Raw genomic sequence first — 23,311 nt, 5'->3', positions numbered from 1 at the left:
TATACTTAAAGTGGACCTATCATGCTATATTATAATAATATAGTGTAGGACCATACCTATATAAGGCATATTTATACCTTTTTTTTTTCTTTCAAAATACCAAACAGATCATGCATTTTAGCCATGCCTCATTTTGCTCAATTTGCACTTTTTTAGCTCTGTTTTTGCAAGGGCTGATTCTGTGAGAACAGCACCACCTACAGGCCTGGCATATGTACTACAGTGTCTCCAGCGCTTTCGAACGGCAATGGCCGTGGCTGTCTCCTCCTGATTGGTGGAGTTGGCCCAATAGCCGTAGCACCACCGTCCTGACGTCAGGACAGTGTTCAAATCTGGATCAGTTTTTATCAGATCCGTTGCAGCCCCTTTTTTAGAGATTTGGGTATGGAGGAAAATAGAGAGGGTTGTGTTTTCTGACACTTGGTGAGTTCCCTGGAACACCGGGGACACATATTCATGTATAAAAGACGTACAAAAGTGCATTTTGCATGATAGGTCCCCTTTAAAGTAACAAAAGTAAAAGTATTGTTATGCAGATTGGTCCATTTCAGAATAATATATATTGTATATATTAAAATATATAGTATTGTTATTGATGCATTGAAGTGTTATCAAAGCTGGTGAAGGTGCGGCTAGTTTTAATGTCTTTGTATATTGCGGATTAGCTTGTGAACTTAATCCACGTATAACTAAAGTCTGATTTAAGCAAACATTTGAGATACTCAAGTAAAGTACAAGTCCCTCAAAAGTGTTCTTTAGTACAGCACGTGAGTAAATGTACTTAATTACTTTACACCACTGCTGTGTGGACCGTTTATTTCATCAGTACAAAAGCTACTTATGCAGATTTTTGAGACAGAAATGTCTAGTGTATATCCTCGCCCATTTGTCTCTGCAGGAATGCCAGCTCTTGTCTGGTCTAGTCTCGAGAAGTAAACGCTCGTCTCCTCTGATAATCCATTAATGTATTCTTCCTGGGAACAGGCCTGTCAGTGTTTGAGCAGCTGCTTATGAGCGGCATGTTGGGGCCGGCTTGTTCGAGGCGTGCCAAAACCATTATAAGTTTGTCATGTTATCATTTCTTCCACACTCCTCCTCCTTTTTAAAACTATAACTTGAGCACTCGACTAACGTAGTCTTTGTTTGTCCGGGTATACAAAGAGGCAGAAATGTTACATGCTTTACGACATCAGGGTGTCCGCGGGGTCTTAAAAAGTATTCAAAGTTGATAAATCAATTTAGCGAAAATTAAGGCTATTAAAAAGTATTAAACGGCATTTTCCAAGGTATTACATTTTGTAGCTTGTTTTCAATCAGTATATAAATTGTCCAAAGAGGTTGTGTTCTACAGTTTGCCTGAATGTAATCATTGCGTAGGTGTGTAGTGTGATTCTGTGTAGTTTATTTATTTTAATGTTTTTTTGTGCTTTATGACTCTTTTGTTCCCCTTTAAATGTGGCCCTCTCATAAAATAATTGGTTCCAGCATGCCCCCCCCCCCCCCCCAATTGGTCTAAAACCACCACTGATGTATTTTCAAGGAAGTTTTTACCTCCACAGAGAAAGCTAGATTAGTCTTCCACTTTTTTATTGGCAAATTGTTGGCAGGATATTTAAGTTTGGTGTTGTTGTGCGGGAACATGCCTTTCTATGTTATAATATATATGAACGTAAATGTATTTAGGGTTTGATCTGAACAAAAACAAGACATTTAAAGACATCACCTTAAAAACTAGGATTGTCTTTTTTCCATATTCTCTAACATTTTGTATTACAAACAATGAATTCTTAAATCCAGAAAATAACCAACAAATGAATCCAGAACAGACATATTTGTTGGTTTCAGCCCTAATGTTTGTGGAACGGTTGACCACAGGCCGAGGAACAAGTGGTTAGTTTAGGGGATTTCTTAATATTGCAACATTTCTAAACATTTCCTCTATTGTCTCATGACTCATAGCACTTTCTAGAATAAATACTGTAACAGATTTCTCTTGAGTTAAATTAAAATAACACAAATTACCTGCTGGTTGCAGCTTTTTAATGTCTTGTCTCATAACCTAACCTTCGTCTGGGCTCTTACAATAGCTTCATCACTGCTGTATTTACCCTTCTCTGTCTCCTTTCTCAGTATTGAACCGTGTGAAATCCATTGGCTGAGCTCATCCCATCTCTTTCTCCTCCTCTCAATGTTGTTACCAAGTGATTACTCCATTGATCAAATCTTGTCTCTTCTCTCAGCCTGTGGAGAGCTTTCAGGCTCTGTGTTGTGCTCTTACTGGATAGACTGGTGTTCTTTATCCTTGTTTTTGTTTGTTTGCTGCATTTCTAAAGTTACATCTCTGTTATGTAATGTGTGGCCAAACACAGTGGCTTAGGTTGGAATATTTTACTCTCATTGTCAGCATCATATGGTCCCAAAAAGTATACGTAAAAAAGGGATAAGGTTTGGAAAAGGTTTCAAACTTAATATGAGTTTGGAGGTTAATTGGGGACAGAAACAAAACATAATAAATAATATCATCTTATTTTGTTCTAATGGCTAATGTGACAGCAAAAGGTATATAACTCAAACGTTTGTAATTACCATGACATTTGCTAAAGATATTAATGAAACCCAGAAAATGATTCTAACAGAGTTTTCCTCTTTTGTCGACATTTGTGTTTTTTATGTGTCTCGACAGTCATTTAATGTATTGCCATGAATTTGGTACAGACATTGTCTATTAGCACGTTGACCCCTTTCTCATAAGTGACTACAACCCATGCTGCATCTGTTTTATGGAGTCTTTTATTCTCTGGCAGAGAAAAGTCATATCAATTATCTTAATCCATTCTGAGTCTCAAGGTCTCCATTCCCTCTGGCCGGTTTGCATTAGTCCATTTTGCAAATGTGTATGTCAAGTTTCACAGGACAATAGGTCGTCTACTGACACTAAACTAATAATTCAGTCTGAAATGTTGCTGTTATAAATGCAAGTGTTATCTTGGATTTATACCTTGAAACAACATTGTTAACAGTTTGTTGATTTGATGTCAATTAGGGCTGCAAGTAACTATTATTTTCCTCATAGACAAATCGGCGGATTCTTTTCTAGATTCATAAATTAATGTTTATAAAACTTCAGAAGTTTCCACATAATTAAGCGCCCCTCTCTTGGCCTCTCTCTCTCAGGTTTGCCATCATCGCCTCAGGCTGTGCCAGCTGTCCCCGGCTGGTGTGTCGCAGAGAGGGATGCGGAGCCGAGTTCTGCTACCACTGCAAGCAGGCCTGGCACCCCAACCAGACCTGCGACTCTGCCCGCCAGCAGAGGGCGCAGTCCCTGCACACACACAGCAACCACTCGCCCAGCTACACACAGGAGCAGGGCCCCGGTAAGTACCTGAAAAACACACATACACACCTCTCAGGGTCAAAGTAACCACACTCTCTCATTGTGCAGATTGTGTGTGCATGCGTCAGATAAACTCTTCTCCCCCAGCATATCCGTCCTGAAGATATTCTTCACACCTCTGAGAGCACTCTGCCTCTCTATCTGTCACTGTTTATCACATGTCAGTCTGTCAGAGGGCTGAGTCAAACTTGTCTGGCTCTGTTGTACCAACTCCCTGCTATGTATATCAAGCGCTGTGTATTGGCAAGAATCCGAAGAAACTAAATATAATAAAACATTGGTTAAAATAGATGAATCAATTTATAGATGATTCTACCCAGCAGTATAAATAATAGCTGAACTCACATTTACCAGTTGTGTGAAGTGATAAACAAATCAATGCTTCAATAATTATAAGACAATACAATTATATATTCTGAAATTGACCATTCTGCATTATGAGTTTTTATAACTTATGATATTTTGATGCTAATACTTTTGTACTTCTACTCAAGTAAATGTAATGAATTTTAGGTACTTAAATGTAAGTAAAATTGTGCTTCTTTCACCACGGTAAGCTACAGCCGATGGCTAGCTTAGCTTAGAGTAGCAATGACTCAAACCAGAGGGAGAAAGCTAGTCTGGTTCTGTTTAAGAATATTGTCCTGTTTATATTAATTAAACAAATATGTTGATAAGTTAGCCATAGACAGATTTTGTTCAATTTGGACAAACCCAGTCTAGCTGTTCGTTCCCATCTTTTACCAGTCTTTATGCTAAGCTAAGCTAACTGTCTCCAGGCTCTAGCTTCATGTTTACAGTGCAGACATGAAGGTGCTATCAATGTTTTCATCTTACTCGTAGCTAGAGAGTACGGACATCACACACATCTTGTGTGTGTGTGTGTGTGTGTGTGTGTGTGTGTGTGTGTGTGTGTGTGTGTGTGTGTGTGTGTGTGTGTGTGTGTGTGTGTGTGTGTGTGTGCGTGTGTGTGTGTGCGTGTGTGTCTTTAATTCCGCTTTGATTAAAATCCATTAACTAAATCCCTCCAGCTGTCCTCAGTCAATCTCCTCTCCCTGTTTCCTCTTAATTCACCACTTCCAGTCTGCCTCTCTGTGCCAATAATCAGAAGAACTGACGAATATTCAGAAACCAAAACTGACTCACAAAACAATCCAGGCCGCTCCCTGTCTCCCTGTCTTCCTGTTTATCTGTCAGTCTTTCAGTCTTTTCATACCGGCTGATTTGCTGCTGTAAAATGGATAAAGACAGATGTGAGGAGACAGATAGAAAGAAAAAAAAAGTGAGGACAAGAGAGTGTGTCAGCAGAATAGTAAACAATAACAACTCAAGCTTTTTGACTGTCTTTCCTTTAAAATGCATTAGAGGACACACCACTGTAATTGTCTGATCCATTTCTCTAATGAGGTTTGGTGTCGTTGCCAAAACAGTTGGAGAAAATACTAATTAGATGGGACCATTATAGAGAATTAGTTTTTCTTACATTTAAAATGTGACTCTTCTGCATTCAAGGACAGTTTTTGGGAGTTTTAAATCTTATGAACCAAAAAGCAGAAATGTGTGTTTCTCCAAAAAATAAATGGTGGTTACCTGAGGGATTTAATGATATACTTTCTAATTTTGTTGAAGTGATTGAAAACCAAAATGTCTCTAAGAGTCATTAGTGATCACTCAAAATGTCATAAAACGCAGAAATATTTAAAATCAGGAGTGAGTAGGGGGGGGGCAAGAACTGCAATGGTAATACATTTATTCACTTTTTTGCTATAAGTTAGATGAATGACATCGCTCTCATCTGTGCCCAAAATATATGAAGCTTCAGTTAGCTTAGCTTAGCATAGCAGACTGGAACCGGGGAAACAGCTAGCCTTACTAAGAAGCACTAATATATATTAGGTTTTGGGCCTCAGAAAAACCTTTAACATTTTGGAAGAGATCTAAATCACGGATAGAATTAGCCAAGGGCTGCACTATCTAAATACCCTCGTAGTTATCTTGTTGTGTCTCGTTTTTTAATATAAAAAAAAACGTATGCATATCATTCCATCATATATTATATTTGATTGTTATTTCCATCTTATTTTACAATATAGCGCTCTTATTGTGACTAGCATGTTTTATTGCTGAATTGACCTGTACTCTTGTCCTTTATATATATCATCGAATAGTTGACCCTGTGTTAACCTACATATAACTAATAAAGAAACACGTCTTGTGTCCCCAGCTGATGACATCAAGCCGTGCCCTCGCTGCGGCGCCTACATCATCAAGATGAACGACGGCAGCTGCAACCACATGACCTGCGCCGTCTGCGGCTGTGAGTTCTGCTGGCTCTGCATGAAGGAGATCTCCGACCTGCACTACCTCAGGTACCAAGCTCTCTCAGTGCACTTTTTATTTCCGCTTTTGGTTAGATTTCTTAAGATCTTATATAAATAAAACTGCTTCATGTTTCCATTTCAATCAGGAGAGACATGTTTTAATGTAAGAATTTATATTTATCGCCGAGAACACACATATGAATGTAATGTTTGGCGATTATGTTTATGTTTATTTAGGATCCCCATTAGCTTTTGGGTAAGCAGACGTTTCTCAACCGGAAGCCATGATAGATTTCTATGCATAACTCCAATATGAGTGTGCTTCGAACAGTGGAGAGCTAGTCTGGCAGCCTATTTGTAATTTCTGTATATGTGTTTTTGCTGCGGATGACCATATGACCGGACAGTACTCAATATGTGACAAAACCAGAGACTGGATGACTTGTTTCAAAGTGGTTAGTGTTACATACTTTGTACATTTTCTCGTCACAGCTATGCTCCTTCCCATTTTTGTTACGATACTGTCAATTTGCTTTGTCCACTGTAAACCAGAATCAAGAACAATGCCAAGCAACTTAGTCTCGTTTACCTGTTCCACTGGCTGACCAGCCAGTGTCAGGCTTAATTGAGGATTGCTGCTTAACATATGTCTGGATCCGAACACCATTGCTTTTGTTTTTGCAATGTTGAGTACCACTTTGTTATTGTTGACCCAGTCTGCTATGGCTTTAATCTCTAAGTAGATGGTTTAACTCACTGCATGTTGATGCTGTACTGTACATTGTAGAATCATCAGCATACATTATTACACTGGACTTATTTAATACGTGAATATTGAATATAACAAAGGCCCAAGCGAACTCCCCTGTGGGACCCCACACTGCAACACCTTACTTTCAGAAAAGCTCCCATTGAAAAATTAGATTAGATTATACCCCGTTGTGCGGGAGTATCATCCGGGAGGGGAATACCGAGCCAATAAACCCCCCCCTGGGGTCTAGACACTGGTGCTGGTGAAGGCATGAAGGGATTGATGGAGGTGAACCCTGGTTTCGGAGAAATTGGAGGTGAAGGGGTGGAGGAGGGCTGCGTTGAGTCACCTTCAATGACAGCTATCAGGAGGGGATAGAGCAGATTTGAAATGTTTGACAATGTTCTAGGATGGGCTTGTGGGAATAGAGACAAAAGTGATAGGTTTAACTGGGGAGTGAAAGCCCCCTATCGCTGATTAGAGGGATGAGCGTAGTAAGAGGGAAATATGTGAATGACAGATATAAAGACGGTCTTCCTGGCTGAACTTGCGCTGAGCTTCATTTCTTGCTCCATCAGTCCATCTGGCTGTACGTTCTGGGGGAAGAAGCCTTGGAGCAGGAAGAAGAAGATCCTGTGGCAGCTGGGGACCCTGATCGGAGCTCCGGTGGGCATCACGCTCATCGCAGGCATCGCTGTCCCCGCCATGGTCATCGGCATTCCTGTGTACGTCGGCCGCAAGGTGAGAAACCCTCAGAGAGCAGGCAACAGCTACTGGAGGAGGGTAATACACTTGAAGTCAAGAGCACAGGGTTTTCACCTTTGAATGGTAGTGTCTAGGATTATAAGTTATTACGTTTGTTATTTAGATTCAAGAGAGGAGGACAAATAAAATGTTATAAGGCTAAAGTACATGTTGTTATTTCAAATGTATTTTCAGAGAAACCAGTTATTTCACTAAGAAGACCTCTTGCTGTTTCTTGGTTTTTCTCCGTTTGTTCTTATGTCTTAACATCTTTACTGTTGATTATTTCCCTTTTCCTATGGTGTTTGGTATTTTCTGATGAATTCAAATGAATGCAGATCATATCGAACTTGTTTAAAGTACACGGCCAAAGGCAAAGTAGCCCGAAAGACAGGTTTTACACATAGCTAACTTTATTGATTTTAAGTTTTCGTGCCTTTATTTGTAGGATATTCTGCATTATTTCATTTTTATAAGTGTTGTTTTGACAACAGACTTTTGCATTTCAAGACTCCCTTCCAAAAAATCCCAAATAGAAATTGAAAAGGAAATAGAAATTGGAGACGACACAGGATCTAATTATGAAGGGGAAATATAATGATATGCTCATAGTGTAAGTCTTGCACTTTGGCTATAACAAGCATTTTCTCTATTTGCAGCTAACTAAGACGTCTTTCACAATAAGCAACACTCTTTCATTTTGATGGTCTGTTCACTTATCATTTATCTTCATCTGCAGAAACCAGAAGTGGAAACCGCAGTTTCAGCACACTGTTAAATGTTTTTTAGAAATAAGAAAAAGCCCTTTCACTTTGACAACCACAAAACAGTTTCCATTCACATCGCACTGACCTTAAGCCGACTTTAGCACTTCAAAATGAGAAAAGCTGAAATTAGATTCATTAAATCATCTCAAGTTATCAAATTAAAAGACAGAGTTTCTACATGATTACCTTAACAAATGTTTCCAACTTCCTTTTAAGCTTAATGTCGAGGTTACAGGCAGATTATTCGGATTGAAGGTCATTTATTTGAGGCAAAGCTGGATTTGAAAGCAACTAAAATAAATTAAACTACATAAGTGAATTCCCAGTTTTAATCTGTTTCGTTTGTCTTCTTACTCCAAGTTCAGAATTTCACATATTTTATTGGAGACATCTTGTCTTTCTGTGTCTTTGTTAGTTTGATAATTGTAGCTTTTAAATTGGTGTAAAATGTATTAAATGTATAAACATACAGTAGCAATCCTAAATGGTCTTTAAATGTTCTAAACAAGATTTTCTATTTGCTATCCACAACAATTATAGTGTAGCAGTACTAACGTTTAGTATCTCAGGCTCTAACTACGCTCATTTGTAATGTATTTAAAAAGCAAATAAGTAAGCAAAATAAGAATCTTAGACATAAAAGTGCATACTAAAATAAGATAAATATGTACTGAAATTCCTCCCTTTTCACTATAAGTATTTGTCTTGTTTTTTTTGCAATTGGTTATGACCATATGACGTTGGTTTATTAGAGACAAAAAGGGCTTGGTCTCTCAGCTAACCAGAGGAAGGAAATGAGATGAGTCATTGGCTGCACATCAAGGCCTGTATCGCTCTCTAGTGGAGAACATTGAAACTGCACATCTCTCTTCAAGCCTTTCGAAGTATCTGCCACAGAGTTGGAAGTGGTTAGCTCATTAAAATACCTGGAGCCTCAGACCGCAGCTCCACTAACTGTGTTTACTACATGTTGAAACCTGCGAGGAGTGAGCTGTGGTCGTCTCAGCCAGAGAATTACTGACTGAACATATTTTTGGAAATGTTTCCTGGTGAGATCTGCTAATTTATAGCATTACACTTTGTTTATGACTAGAACTAGAAGCTTTGAAAAGGTAGTTGTGTAAAATACAGATGAAAGAGGATTTATAATCTATCCCTCCTGGAAAAGCTTTCTGTATTTTTTCTTTGGTATCTTATTTCTTACACCAAAACAATGCCCACCTTTAACCTCGTCCCCACCCGTGTTGAGCTTGTGATGTGACCTCTTTGCAGTGTGTGACACGTGTGTGTTAACCTCAGTGTCTGTCCCTCTCCTCTGCTGCAGATCCACGCCCACTATGAGCTGAAGAAGACATCCCTCCACAGGAGGAACCTGGCCATCACCGGGGGTGTGGCCCTGTCCATCATCACCGCCCCTGTCATCGCAGCTGTCAGCGTCGGTAAGACACTCCACGAGAACACCCTCAGTTAGTATGCATCGGGCTGATGGCCTAAACAAACCAAGCACATCTGTGACCAGAAACACAAAGGGGAAGAACTCCAAAATACAGTCAATTAGAATATATGCTGTTATACAATAAATGGCTCCATCCAGATAAAATAAGATACAAGGATGCAGACTTGACTTGCTTAATATTTTTCTGTAACAAGTAATAATGCAGAGATTTTGGTCTTGGACTTTGGAATTTTGCATCACTCTGGTTCCCTCAAAAGATAGACAAGGGGAATTTTCCAGTTGGATTTTGGAATGATTGTCGTAAATAATCTCTGCGGTGAACAAACGTTTATAATACTTACAAGATATTCTTCACAAAAAAAAAAACCGTCTTTGATTGTTAAAGCCTAAATGCAATCACCAGAAGAGAAAAATCTAACATTATCCATCAGTTGATGAAAAGGAGGAATGATGCTGAAAACCTTGCAATTAGGTTAAATGTTGAGCTCAAGTTTGTGAAGTTAATAAAATACTGAAGGAATCATGCATGTACACCATCTCAGACAAGTTCTAAATCCTTGTGAAACTCCCTCCTCAGGTATTGGTGTTCCCATCATGCTGGCCTACGTGTACGGCGTGGTGCCCATCTCTCTGTGCAGAGGAGGGGGCTGCGGGGTCAGCAGGGGGAAGGGGCGAGGAGTACGCATTGACTTTGATGATGACGATGGTCCAATCACAGGTGAGGATACCCAACATTTCCCGCAGATTAAATGAGCAGGTTCTTTTTCACATGATCTTTCATTATAACGAGTATTTTCTGCGTGGTTCTGCAGTGGCGGATGCGTGGCGAGCCCTGAAGTCCCCGAGCTTCGGTGACAGCAGTCTGGACGGGGCGCTCAGCGGTATGAGCACCACCTCCCCCAGCGAGGGGCTCTCCGTGGCCCCCGGGAGTCTGGGGGACACGCCACACTTCTACCCCCTGGCAGGCGGCACCCTGGGAACCCGCAGCGGAAAGTACAGCAGGTGAGGAACAGAGGGGGGCCATGCCTGGTTTAGGTTTAGTCAAAACAGGGAACATTTAAACCAACATGAAGTCAGACACACGGGAATAACACACACATGCACAAAACTGACATTAATTAAATAATTCATTAATTCAAAAAACAAAGTTATTATGATAAAACATTTATAATAATGATATTAAATAATATAATATGTAAATACAATATAAGATGTATATATATATATATTTTTTTTTCCTTGTATTACTTCAAATACAAAACGTTTTGCCTACATACTGTATGTAAGAAAATACATCTAAGATATATATTTTAATACAGCAGAAAATCTTTCATATAAAAATGTATTATTATTAGTTAAGATATGTTAAAACATTTTCATTTTGCCTGCTATTTCACACACTATTCCATTACATTTAAATAAATCAACAGAGATGACATTACACAACCATACATATAATCGTAGCCTACACTAACAATGCCTTAAAACAACAATATTCCACACTTAAAAGAAACAAACTCCCAAATATGTCAGCCATCCACTATTTGTCACTGCTGTGTGCAGTGCAAATATCAGATACTAGTTGAATAGATTGAGTATTAATTACAATAACAGTGTGAATGACTGTGTGTCGTGCTGCAGGCTGGAGGGGCAGGCGGGGGACTCGGCCCAGAGGGAGACGGGCAGCCTGGGGGCGGGGAGCGACTGCGCCAGCACCCGAGGGATGGCCGGCTCCATCATCTCCTCCTACACCCTGCCTGACAGGTGACCCCGCTGTCTCCTCAGCACCATATAGGATGCCATATTGTTGAACAAGCAGCTGCCAATACAATACATATTAGTTCCTCCTCTTGTCGATAAAACAGTTTTTTGAATTGTAGACGATTTCAAAGTATTTCAAATGGTTGGCTGTCAAGCTGGAGAAAAGGCCATCAAAGTTCAGATATGTCACAACTCCTTTTCAGTAGACCATGTTTTAAAAAAATGTTTACACATCTATATACTAAAATAAAAAAGATATATAAAATAAACAGCTACAGTGATGCATATGTCCAAAGATAATGACAATGGCTGTAGGTCTGCACATGGTATACAATATTTTCTTTTCCATCTTTCAATTTTCATGGGTACTTCTTTTCAAGGTCAAACTACGGTTGACTAGCATTATTCATCCTTTACATACATTCCCAAAAGAATGCATTGGATTCAAATGGCTTCCAGTTGACTTCCTCACCTGTGCGTCCATAGATGTCTCTGTTTGCACTCTGGGGCTGACTTTAAACCCCTCTCTCTGCAGGGAGTGCACCAACCTGGAGATCCAGGTGGACATCGAGACCAAACCCAGCCATCTCTGCCTGACCAGTGAGGAGGACCTGACCCCGCCCCCGGGCTCTGCTGCCATGGCGACCGCCTCCAGCGTGGAGGAGCCTCAGGACTGCAGCTCCAGGAGGGGCGGGGCTTTGTCTGGCTCCGTGCTGGGCCTGTCCCCGGGGGTGTCCCTCAGGGAGGGGCTCAGAGACGTGACGCTGGCCCAGCCTGAGAGCATCCGCAGCGACCTGGAGATGTCGGACACTCAGTCAGACGACATCGCAGAGCTGACGTCGGACGACTGTGACTCCCCCCACCCTAAAAGCTGTCACCTGGCGGCCGGTCAGCAGCCGCCCTCCTGCAGGGTGCTGACCCCCCCCGAAGGTCTTCACTGTCCCGCGGACAGCACCGTCATCCTCTACGTCTGAGAGGACAGCTCCCGAGATTGTAGAAAAGAAAAAGGAACCAATCCCAGACATCTCTTATCCACTTTCCTTCAAGACTTTTTCTTTCTTTTGCACTGAAGAAACTGAAACGTTGACTTTATTTAAATGTATTATGTCAACAGATTTCACATAACTGCATTAGGTTACTTGAAAGCAATAATATGAAGTTGAACCTAATATTTTATTTAAACTTAATATTATTGCTTTCAACTAACCTAATACAGTTATGTGAAATCTGTTGACATAATACATTTAATTAAAGTCAATCTTTCAATTTTTCCAGTGTGTCATTTCTGTTTTTATTTCTGCGCCTCACAGACGACGTCTTAAACACAGACAGGGTTTGTTTACTGTTGTCTGTCTTATCTATCTACCTGTCAATTGTCAGGGTTCTACCTCTGAGATTTATAAGATGATTTATGTTTACTCCTGAGTGCAAAATGCCTTGGCTACTTAAGCAAAAGAAAAAAGAATAATAAGGTACACATTTCCAGAAATATCGCAAATTATACAATTATAAAAAGTTGAAGTGTCACCGAGCACAGCAGAGGGAAACAGATGCTTAATGAGGATGAAGAGGATGTTTCTCACAGTGTGTGAATTAATGTGGACTTTGTACTTTTGTGGCTTTATTTTCTTCTTTTCTTTCTCTATTTATATTCAGATGACGTTGAAATTGTATCATTTGCTGCGTGCATGAGTCTGCATGAGCCGAGCCTTGTGTGACAGGTTTGAAAGTGTGGTGAGTTTCTGTTACACTGGTGAAAGTTAAGAGTTTACTTCAGAGGATTAAGCTGCACTAGAATCTCACTTTGCCTGCACAGAGGAAGAGGAATATGAGTTTGAATGACGGAAATAAATGATTGAGTTCTGACAATAATGAGGCGAGGCAGTGAAGCCATTTTATCTTTTCAAATCTATTAAAGTGTTGGACCTTTCTGAGCTCTAAACATTTTGAACAGTTGAGGACAGACCACTACATTAAACAGGACTGTTCTCAGGGCCGGTACTGAAGTGGGCCGGTCGGACGATGTGGGCCGTCGACAATTTCCTCGCGGTATTTACTTGCGGCACCGAGGTGGGCCGCTCGGATAACTCACTAGCACCCCCCACCCCCCCCCCCCCCCGTTGATCATTTACCGAGGTGGGCCGGCGGTACCGAAGTGGGCCGGTCGAGAGTCCTGGGCTGATTTGTAGTCCCAGTCCGCCCCTGACTGTTCTTCTGTTTTATACTGAAATGTATACCAAACAGAAATGTATAATTGCATAAACATCCCTCTAATGACCAACTATATATAATCTTAATTTAAAAAATGCAAAATCCAACTTGTTTTCTACGATTCTTAGCTAAATACATAACTTAATTTTCTTGATGAAAACTGCATGAATGTAAAAAGGGATAGATTATCCTTATCCAAGTTTGTTATCAAAACACAAATACATTATTAGAGTCAGATTTTATTTCGGATTTAATCAAATTAACTTTTTAGATGTCTATGAGATGTTAGCCGTTCCAACAAAAACACATTTCACCTGTTTACTATTTTAATGGTTTCATGTTCACAACTCATTTTGGCCCACAAAGATTGAAAAAGGCCAATATTCGTCTAAAGAATCACCTGTTGTCAGCCGATTAAATGGCCATACTTAACTTTCCTGATAAGATGAGATACACCTTAATTGATTACCAAATAGTTTTTTTTAAATCACAGTTTAATAACGTATTTAAATGTGTTTCACATTGTGCGGGTCGTTGCAAAATATTAACAAATACCTATTATCATTTTCCAGAGCTATTCAAATTGTTAGAATTCTTTGACCAACAGTCCAAAATCCCACAAATAATCGGTTTAATTTGATATTAGATGAAGAAAAACAGCAAATCCTCACATTATAGAAGCTCGAAACAGAGAACAGAGATATTGAAACGGCCAATTCATTATTGAAAATAAATGTTGATAACTTTTTGTGACTACACTCATCATTTCCCTGTAGTTTGTGATCATTCAATTCTCTTAATAGATTTTTGAATGTATGAATTTAGTCTGGCTTCCTATCCGGCTTACATAACAGCGGGTCATTGATAGAACTCTGTGTGTGTGTGTGTGTGTGTGTGTGTGTGTGTGTGTGTGTGTGTGTGTGTGTGTGTGTGTGTGTGTGTGTGTGTGTGTGTGTGTGTGTGTGTGTGTGTGTGTGTGTGTGTGTGTGTGTGTGTGTGTGTGTGTGTGTGTGTGTGTGTGTGTGTGTGTGTGTGTGTGTGTGTGTGTGTGTACTCCTGATGAATGTATTTGGTTTTTGAATGAGCACTTGTGCACTTTATCTGAATTCATCGTATTTATCGTCTTTATTTGCATCATATTTGACTACGAGTCAGTTGCACACAACAGTCTGTGGTACAACCAAAATAAACCAATCACCTACCAGAAGGCCTTTTATGTTGGATGTAACTAAAGAAGAGTTTGGCTCCAAAACATCAAATAACCACACGCATAAATCATTTCTCAAGTTTATCTTTCAGTATATTAGAAACATGTTTTTTCTATCAGTGATCACAGGACTATAACTATCCTATTTTTTTATATTTTTCATCTTTTAAAGTGTTATTGTTGGAGCCAAACACTTCTAATATGGATCATACTCACTAGCTTGAATTGTTTTTAGCTTTGTAATGCCTCTGTGCTTCAGTTTTTAAAAGGTTTTCTGAGGTTTCTTGAATCTGCAAAGGATCTTGGGAAACCTTTCTCATGTCAGAGTAGCTTTATGGATTTAGCTGCTTGTGTAACTTGGCAGTGCTTTGTTTGGTCTGCACTTCTCACTTGTTACTTCCCGCCCGTGAGAAAAACACACGAATGTACCACAGACGGAAACCCGGACTTCCTGAAAGAGTTTGAATGAGCGTTAATGGAAGTATGTCCCACTAGGAACACAGGTGGTCTTGTTCTTACTTTAAAAGAACGTTTTAGAGTATATAGATAGCAATATTTAAGTGTTATTATATTGTTTCTGTATTTCCTGTCACTGTTAAAGCCCTGCTCTGCGGGGGGTTGTACATGCAGGACTGTGAAAGACAACTTGTGGACGTTCTGGGGGGAAATAAATAAACACAATCTGATGTTGCACCAAACTATCTGTTTGTTTTTGTTTTGTTTAATGACTGCATAGTAATGGGAATCCTTTATGATATGTATGAGCCTTTAAGTAACTGGAGAAGTCATGAGAATATGGTAATGTGCTAGTTATCAGTGCGGAAATTAGTCTACAGAAACTTAGACATGTCGTTTTGAGTTGCTTAAGGTTGCCTTTCAACACAGTTAATGTCAAATGATAATTGCATTATGTTGAGGAACAATATAATTTCATTATTATATGTTTAAATAAGATATACATGTATTCCCGTTTGTTTACAACTGACACAGGCCTGGTAACAAAAAGGGTAACCAAACAATGTTTGTATAATCAAAGGCATAAAATCGTCAAATATCCAAAGGTAAATGTGGATAGATTAACACCAAATCTTTCAAATGAAGAGAGTGTACAAAATATGTATATTTGAAAACAGCTGAAAAAGAAACTTTTCTAAAACGTATCACATCCCAAAGGAAAATATAGTAAGTTGTTCTAAAATCTTTGATTTCTTTATGCAATCTTTGACATATTGTTCAATATAGATGTTTGAATGTCTGATTTAGGTGTTGAATGCCCCACGAAGTATTGCCTTGGTTAAGATTTGCATGCAGTCTATATATTAGGATTATGTTATACAACATATCTATTTGTGTTATTATTATATATTATTTTATATTTTATTTTAATATATTATATTATTTTATATTTTAAGACAATATATAACTACATCACACTGGGATTTTAGTTTGAATTTCCCTACATGTGCAATTTTAGAATACATAGCTTATCCTTAAAGACCTTTTTTTGTGTTATTTACAAAATATTGAAAGTAAAAATTTTAAATCAAGCGAGATAGTTATGCACTGGGGAAGATCAACATTGATATCTACAGTAGTTTCCCTTTTCATGCCACTGGCTCTCCTCTCCTCCTTTCCGGTAAGCGACTGAGGTGAAAAAGAGCGTCTCTTCACGTCACTACCTCTCATTTTACGGCCGTGTTTTGGTCTGCCGTAAAGCGAAACGCGTGGACTCGGCGGAAGGTTAAAGCGAACCTCTCTGGTTGAAGTGATTCCTATCAAACACGGTAAATATAGATACATTGTTGTATAATGTAGGTTTCATATCAGCACCTTACTTGCATAGACACGATGTAATGTGCATTTGCATTTTAAAAACATCAGTATTAAGATAGAGCGGCCTGTTGACATGAACAAGCAGTCGTTGAAGGAGACTGGTTAGCATAACATGCTAACACCTGACAGGGGACAGCTTTATTGAAAGAGTTTAAATGATTGTGTCATGACTCCATTTTAATATATAATAAGCTTAGGGTGTTTTTTTCAGCAGAGGGTAAGCCAGCTAGCTATTCGAACATGAGTTAGCTAGGTGCTAGCTATATAACGTTAATCGACAGGTTAGCCATTATATAAAGGATAAAATAGTTTATTGTTGAGTTTTATTGTACCAAGGTAATTTCACTGTTTGGACAAGGAAAACAGAAATGGGAGTTGAATGTTAAAAGCAATAGTAATTTTGCATATTTACTCCTTGAATGTTTGTTTGTAGCCTTTATTTAACCAGGTTAAAAAATCCCATTTGAGATCAACGATCTCTTTTTCAAGGGAGACCTGCGGATGTGTATGGCGAATGTGTATGTCAATTCCATGAAAGTCTGTAAAGCAGTGATGTGGCAGTAAGACAGCACTGTTATCATATTGGTGGCACAGCAGCGCAGTGTTTTCCTACTAAAAGCTTTAACTATTATATACTACATAACCCTATAAAAAAACTCTTAATATATAACCCTTTTACTTACAAAAAAGCAGATGTTATGAAAAGGGACCTTTTTTAGGCAAGTTTTATTTTGAGCAGAAACTCGTGACATTATTTACGTATTTGTAATGTCACTTATTAGATGCTTGTACCCAAAGAGACTTACATACAATCAGCCCAGTTGGCAAATAGCCTTTTGTTTTGAAACCAAGCAAAACATTTAAAAATGTACAAAGACTGTATTTATGCTGTAACTTTTCTTTAAACTTCGTTATAATATAATCACTACTACTGTAAGGTGCTCACTTTTCATGTGCAATAATAATGTTTGCTGTCAACTTGTTTTTGTTATAACTACACTTATACAGCTTTAGTGGCAGTTTTTCAAGGCTGATGTTTTTATTCTGCCTTCTTCTTGTCTTTGTGATTTCTCCGTCTTCTTCCTGCTACTTCCTGTTTGTTTTTGTTGCTCATTATTCTCTCCTCTCTGTCTTCTCCCTCATTAGCATCATGCCGTTTATAGACCTGCAGACTCGGCTCGGCATCGACGCTGATAAATGGGTGCTGAATCAGAGCAGCCGTCAGCCCAGGCATAAGGCGGCGCGCTGCCACGCTTTTGAGAAGGATTGGATCGAGTGCTCCCACAGCATTGGGCAGACCCGCTCCTTGAAGGAGTGCCAGCTGGAGTTAGAGGATTTCAACGAGTGCTTGCACAAGAAGAAGTTAGTAAGTGTCTCAATGCTCCTGTGTGAGTTATTTTAGTATTATTTCAGAGCGGTGACTGCTGGAAAAGGGATGCACAGTATGGTCTTTTTTAACCAATACCTTTTATTGGTCTACCTCTTATAGCCGATGAGATAACCAATCATTTCCCATTTTTATATTTTGAAAAGTAGTCCATAACCTGTAGTTTATGCACACAAGACGGTATGAAAGGCAAAGATGTTTGGAGAAAGATGGAGGATTTTATATTCTATAGCTCTGACCTATTTCAATCTGACTCACGTCCCTTATGTAAAGACAAAAAAACAATTCTTAAATGTTCTTACATTTTTTCGTGTATGTCATTCTCTGAGAGTGTGAAAAAGTTCAGAACCGGACACATGTTTTGTGTTTTTCGTTATGTTATTGTGTCCTTTTTCATATCAGAACTGAAGTCCTTGCATTTCCTGAGGCCAAGTTGAAGGATCAAATACTAAGAAATGATCACATGACTTGAAGTCATATCTGATTTCAGATGTGGGAAGTTACCAAGTACACTTATTCAAGTACTGTACTTAAGTACAATTTTTAGATATTTGTACTTTACTTGACTTTGATGCTTCTTTGTACTTCTACTCCACTACAGTTCAGAGGTAAATGGTGTACTTTTACTCCATTACATGTATTTAATACCTTTAGTTACTTTACAGATCTGGATTAATGATGTGAAATATAATCAAGTCTTACAACTTTAGTTCAACCTGGAGTACTTCTTCCACCTCTGTCGTATTTCAAATTCTTCCATTAACACCCTGAGTAAGTTTGCAACTGTGTGTTTCACTCCACTTTGGTGTAAATAAAACTGCAGCAGCTTGACCACAGAGCGTGAACGTTGTGATCAGCTGATTTTGCGCAGTTCTCCAGTGTGTGTGCGCGGGGCACAGAATGTGCACAGGGGAGTAGGGCGGGTCATACTCAGGTGCCAACATGAATCTGAAGGAAATCCTAAGATGAGGGGTGTCTAAATTATGTGTTTTTTTATGGGGAATTCAAATATGAGCTTATTCTTTGGATAGGATAACTCTAACCTACATCGTTTTGTATTTCGAAATCGGCAATTTTACCCTTTCGAACCTCTATTTAAGATAGTAAAAGATATAAGGGAAATCATTTATATTGACAAAGCCAAATCCTTTTTACATATTTATTAACAGGTGAACTGCATATATATAACTGGATAAGATTTCAAAGATCAATCTTCTGACTTCTTGAACTTTGCAAGGTTGCACAAGTCCTGCTTTGACTCATTATTGGACATCAGTCTCCTGCTGGTCTCCTGAGCTCTGATCCCTCCATCCCTCTTTTCCTGTGAGAAGTACTTAGCAGAAGCCTCGGTCACCATTTTAACAACCCTCTCAATGCTTTGAGTATGGCAAGGCCAGTTGAGTACCTCCATGGGGGTTTTGATGACGTTTTTCACCTCCGAGGTGCTTAGCAAGCAGGTGAGAGGTGGCTCTGACACACCTTCTGACCAGCTGATCAAGTCCCCAATGCTGGAAGCATCACAATTGATGTCAGGTGTCCTTCTGGTCCTGACAGAGGAGTCCCCCAGCTGAGTGTCTGGGTCCCCCTCTCCTCTAATGGCCAGGATCACCCCCTCAATTATCTCCTTCTGATCCTCAGAGCACAGCAGTGTTTGGAGGATCTTCTCACAGTTGGCATCACAAGGTCCAGCACCTCCTTCCTCTGGGACTTGAGGCAGTCCATCTGAAACAGGATGTGACTAGGCTCACTAGCGACACTATAGTGTTCTTCTTTGATCTTTGCAGGAAAAGATTGGTCACTGCCCTCAGCTTCCATCATCACATTTGTCAGGTCAATCCGCCCATCAAAGAGGATGCAGGAGATCCCCCCATCTCCCTGCACTTCTCCTCAAACTCTTCTCCCAGCTCTCTCATCAACTTTTCCTGTGCTCTCTTGACCTTGTTTTTATCAATCACTTTACTTGTGTTGTCTTCTGTGATGATTCCTGCACCAATCAGAGCTGCAGTTGATCTCAGCCCTATGCCATACCTTACACTAGCAAGCGCAATATTTGGAATATCATCATAGTTTTTCTGTACTTTTGTTGAAGCTGTAGGTTCAGTTTCAGGGAAGAGCTCAACTTCAGGGACAAACTCATCTTCAGCACCACTCTCCAATTCCAGATCCTCATCACCATCTGCCAAAAATCTCTTAACATCCTTCCTGGCTGCTTTGTCTGCTGCTGCAGCATTTTCCTCCTTGCTCCTTCTCCTTTCCTCAGCCATGTTTTCCATCCCCTGCCTTCCCCCATTTGGTGGGGTCCTTTACTTCCAACCCTCTTTTTCTGTCCCTTGATGTATGCAAGATCTTTTAAAGGAATCCTTGTGTCTCTGCTGCAGGAACAGTGAATGTGGGCTTGGATCACACAGCCATCACAGCCTCCCCCCTCACAACTGGTAATCCGACACTTGCAAGTCAAAATATCAAATAATTAGTCTAACTTGACACTGAACCTCTCTTTGGCATCAAGTTTGCCCTTCCCAAGGGAAAACTTCACTGCTTGATTCCAGACCTCCTTGAGCTTGGACATGATGGTCACCTTTTCATTAATAACAGGTGGCTTGAAAAGAGCATTCGCTTTGCTCCACTGACCAATCAGACCAGGGAAGATGTCACCCACCAGCTGGTCCACTGGGCAGTTCCTCCTGTTATCTTTACTTTGATCCCTCAAGTAGATGCCATACCTCAGGATATCCCTCACAGTTGGCAGTTCAGACACCAACAGCTCTCGCCCAGTGCCAACAAGATTACTCAAATGAGAAGTAGATTTTGCCCTTGTTTTGACTTGAGCCATTTCAACTAGTTCACACTGAAAACACTGATACACAAGTAAGTTTCAATTCCTGTAAGTTTCACTTCAGACAGGAACATAAAAGCCCTGACTTCTAAATAAAAGCCCCCCAACTTAGTCTCTTTTTTCCAGAAGAATAGCAAAATAATCAAAAAATAGATAATAATCAACTGCAAATTGATGTAGGTTAGGTTTATCAGAATTGAAAAATGTCTTGAGATTTGTGTTCTACACGCCAAAATACATAATTTGAACACCCCTCTCGATCGATTTACAAAAAAAAAATAGTATGGCCCGCCCTAACAGGGGAGTCTCCCACTGCAGCCAGTTGGCGGAGTTTTGGTACAATTCTGTTGTTCATACCGACGTTAACCCTGTCTGTGCACACGGTGAACAACTCTGTCGTCCAGTGATCTAAGCCTCTGCCTCCTGCAAAGCTTCACAGGTCTGTCGGTTATGTCCTGCGCGGCTCGCCCAGCTCCAGTTCAATCAGTCATAGAAAGTCCGAAGATTTTTTGCAGGGAGCGAAACGGCAACGTAGCTGCTTAATGTCTTTGTTTTTTTTTTACATGTCTAGTAGTTTACTCCATTGAGTGTTGACAAGAAACACGTGTAGACGAAATATGTGTTTTGTTTTGATGTTTTGAGGTACGCAAAGGCGCGTAGTGACACAAGTGACGTTACGCAATTTACGTTACGCATTTTCTAGCAGGTATATTTAAAATAAAAGTATTTAGTAAGGTAAGTAATGAGAGTAATAGTATAGAAATGAGTAACCAACGTCTCCAGAAAGCAAATAGCACCGTCATCTCAGCCTCCAGATGGTGTCAGAGCTGAGCTGAGGTCAGTGTGTGTCAGCAGAGGAGAGACAGACAGAAGCACCCCCCCCCGCTCACTGTAATGTGCTGCAGCAGCACCATCCCATCGCCTCCACCCAAACACCACGTCACATTCTTTCAGAACATGATGAGGAGGAAGTGCTGATTTAAGATGAATGTCAGCTAAGAAAAGACATTTCATGATGAGGATTCACATTTGATTTGGATGGAAATCTGCATGTTTACAGCACAGAACTGAGGTAGGGAGCTGTTATGGTTTTCTCATCTTCACATGGTGACTGGAATAAAACAAAAAAGTTAGAATCACTGATTTCTTTGGCTTTATCCTCCTCAAAGAGAAACAAGAAGGTTGAGGGATACAGAGGGACTTAACGAAAATGTTATGTATTTCCGTTTACCTGTTTCTCTGTTATTCTAGATTGTTGCACTTGGACTGTAGTGCTCGGAGTGCTAAAAAGTACTTTTGAAAAACTAAACAGCAGTGTCTTATTCAAGAAATCATGACCACGATCTCTTGTTGTGAGCAGTTTCATGTAGGAACTATTTTCACACGATCAAACAACCACATCAATGAACATTTACAAACAAGTGTGCATGTATTTAGATACTGCTAGCTCACCTGAGTTATTCATGTTGTCATTTCCTACCATCAAAAGCCCTCTTGTCCACGGGTAGATGCTTTGATAGGGTTTGTGGATGTTGTTTGGTATAAAGAAAAAAACTGAAACTGCTCACTACAAGACGTGGATTTTATTAAAGGACCCTATTATGCTTTTTGGTTTCCCCTTTTAATGTAGTGTGTTAAATAGGTTTTGTGTCCGCAAAGAATAAATTCCAAGTGGTTGACCAATCACAACAGAGGTGGCCAGCTAACCAATCAGAGCAGACTGGGCTCTGGTTTCAGACGGAGGGTGAAAAGAGGTGCTGCAGCACAGGCAGTATGAGAAAAATAAAGAGCTTTTTGAACATTAAAGCATGGAAACAAAATACAAATATGAACTTGAAACATTAGCATAATAGGTCATCTTCAAGTAAACAAAGTTATGATTTCTGGAAAGAGACATTGCTGTTGAGTTTAAATATGTTATATATTTCATATTCCAACATTCGACAACTCACACCCAAACAGTGTATGTTGGAGCAAAATGGCTTTTAGATGTTTGGGGTACAATGTCCCTTTTTTTTTTTAAATGTAAGTTTCTGTCCCTGCATCCTGTCTGTCTGCCTCATCATGTAACACCCTCTCCTCTTCGTCCCGCAGGTCAAGAGGCTGTTCACCATCATGGAGCAGCGTGATAAGATGATTAAGGAGGGGACGTACACCCCGCCGCCCTGCCATACAGGAAAGGGTGACCCGTCTCCATGAGGCAGCAGCTCTGCACAGCTCTTCCTGTTCTCATCAGCTAGCCATATTTCCTGTTCCCTGTACAATTTAGGAAATAAATGTCATTATTAAATATCTAACCATTCACGTCATTTCTTTCCCCGTCTTCTTTTTTCACTTCATGCAGAGTGTGAAGAAGCAAAGAATGAAAACATCTCAGTACTTTCAATAACTTATAATAAAAATACAAAAACGTAATATGCAGTAGTCAAGTATTTTTTTACAGGAAGTATAAGGAAATAAAGAGCTTTTTGAACATTAAAGCATGTAAACATGTCACAGTAGAGACACAAAATACTAATATGAACCAGAAAATGAGCATTATAGGGCCAGGATCCTTAAACATTATTGCATCAGTAATTATTGGTCATAACTAAACATATACTTGTATAACACTCACATGGGCAATTATACTTTTAATACTTG

At 39.7% G+C, this 23,311-nt stretch overlaps 2 protein-coding genes across 2 annotated transcripts in view; both read left to right on the top strand.

The window, feature by feature from the left end:
* Nucleotides 1-13,124, top strand: part of rnf19b (ring finger protein 19B) — a 37,342-nt gene extending 24,218 nt beyond the window's left edge. The window contains exons 3-10 of the mRNA XM_034124732.1: nucleotides 3,175-3,374; nucleotides 5,619-5,763; nucleotides 7,045-7,207; nucleotides 9,302-9,416; nucleotides 10,011-10,151; nucleotides 10,246-10,435; nucleotides 11,075-11,197; nucleotides 11,730-13,124. Coding sequence (XP_033980623.1) covers nucleotides 3,175-3,374; nucleotides 5,619-5,763; nucleotides 7,045-7,207; nucleotides 9,302-9,416; nucleotides 10,011-10,151; nucleotides 10,246-10,435; nucleotides 11,075-11,197; nucleotides 11,730-12,168 — 1,516 coding nt within the window. The 3' untranslated portion in view covers nucleotides 12,169-13,124. The remainder of the gene's footprint in view (nucleotides 1-3,174; nucleotides 3,375-5,618; nucleotides 5,764-7,044; nucleotides 7,208-9,301; nucleotides 9,417-10,010; nucleotides 10,152-10,245; nucleotides 10,436-11,074; nucleotides 11,198-11,729) is intronic.
* A 3,159-nt stretch (nucleotides 13,125-16,283) lies between these two features.
* Nucleotides 16,284-22,977, top strand: ndufs5 (NADH:ubiquinone oxidoreductase subunit S5). Its single transcript, XM_034124168.1, has 3 exons — nucleotides 16,284-16,396; nucleotides 17,592-17,811; nucleotides 22,763-22,977. The coding sequence occupies exons 2-3, from the start codon at nucleotides 17,596-17,598 to the stop codon at nucleotides 22,865-22,867; spliced, it is 321 nt and encodes a 106-aa protein (XP_033980059.1). The 5' UTR covers nucleotides 16,284-16,396; nucleotides 17,592-17,595; the 3' UTR covers nucleotides 22,868-22,977.
* The last annotated feature ends 334 nt before the right edge of the window (nucleotides 22,978-23,311 follow it).

Source organism: Trematomus bernacchii, unplaced genomic scaffold, assembly GCF_902827165.1.
Source record: "Trematomus bernacchii unplaced genomic scaffold, fTreBer1.1, whole genome shotgun sequence".
Classification (NCBI taxonomy): domain Eukaryota; kingdom Metazoa; phylum Chordata; class Actinopteri; order Perciformes; family Nototheniidae; genus Trematomus; species Trematomus bernacchii.
This window is presented reverse-complemented; position numbering and strand designations above follow the sequence as displayed.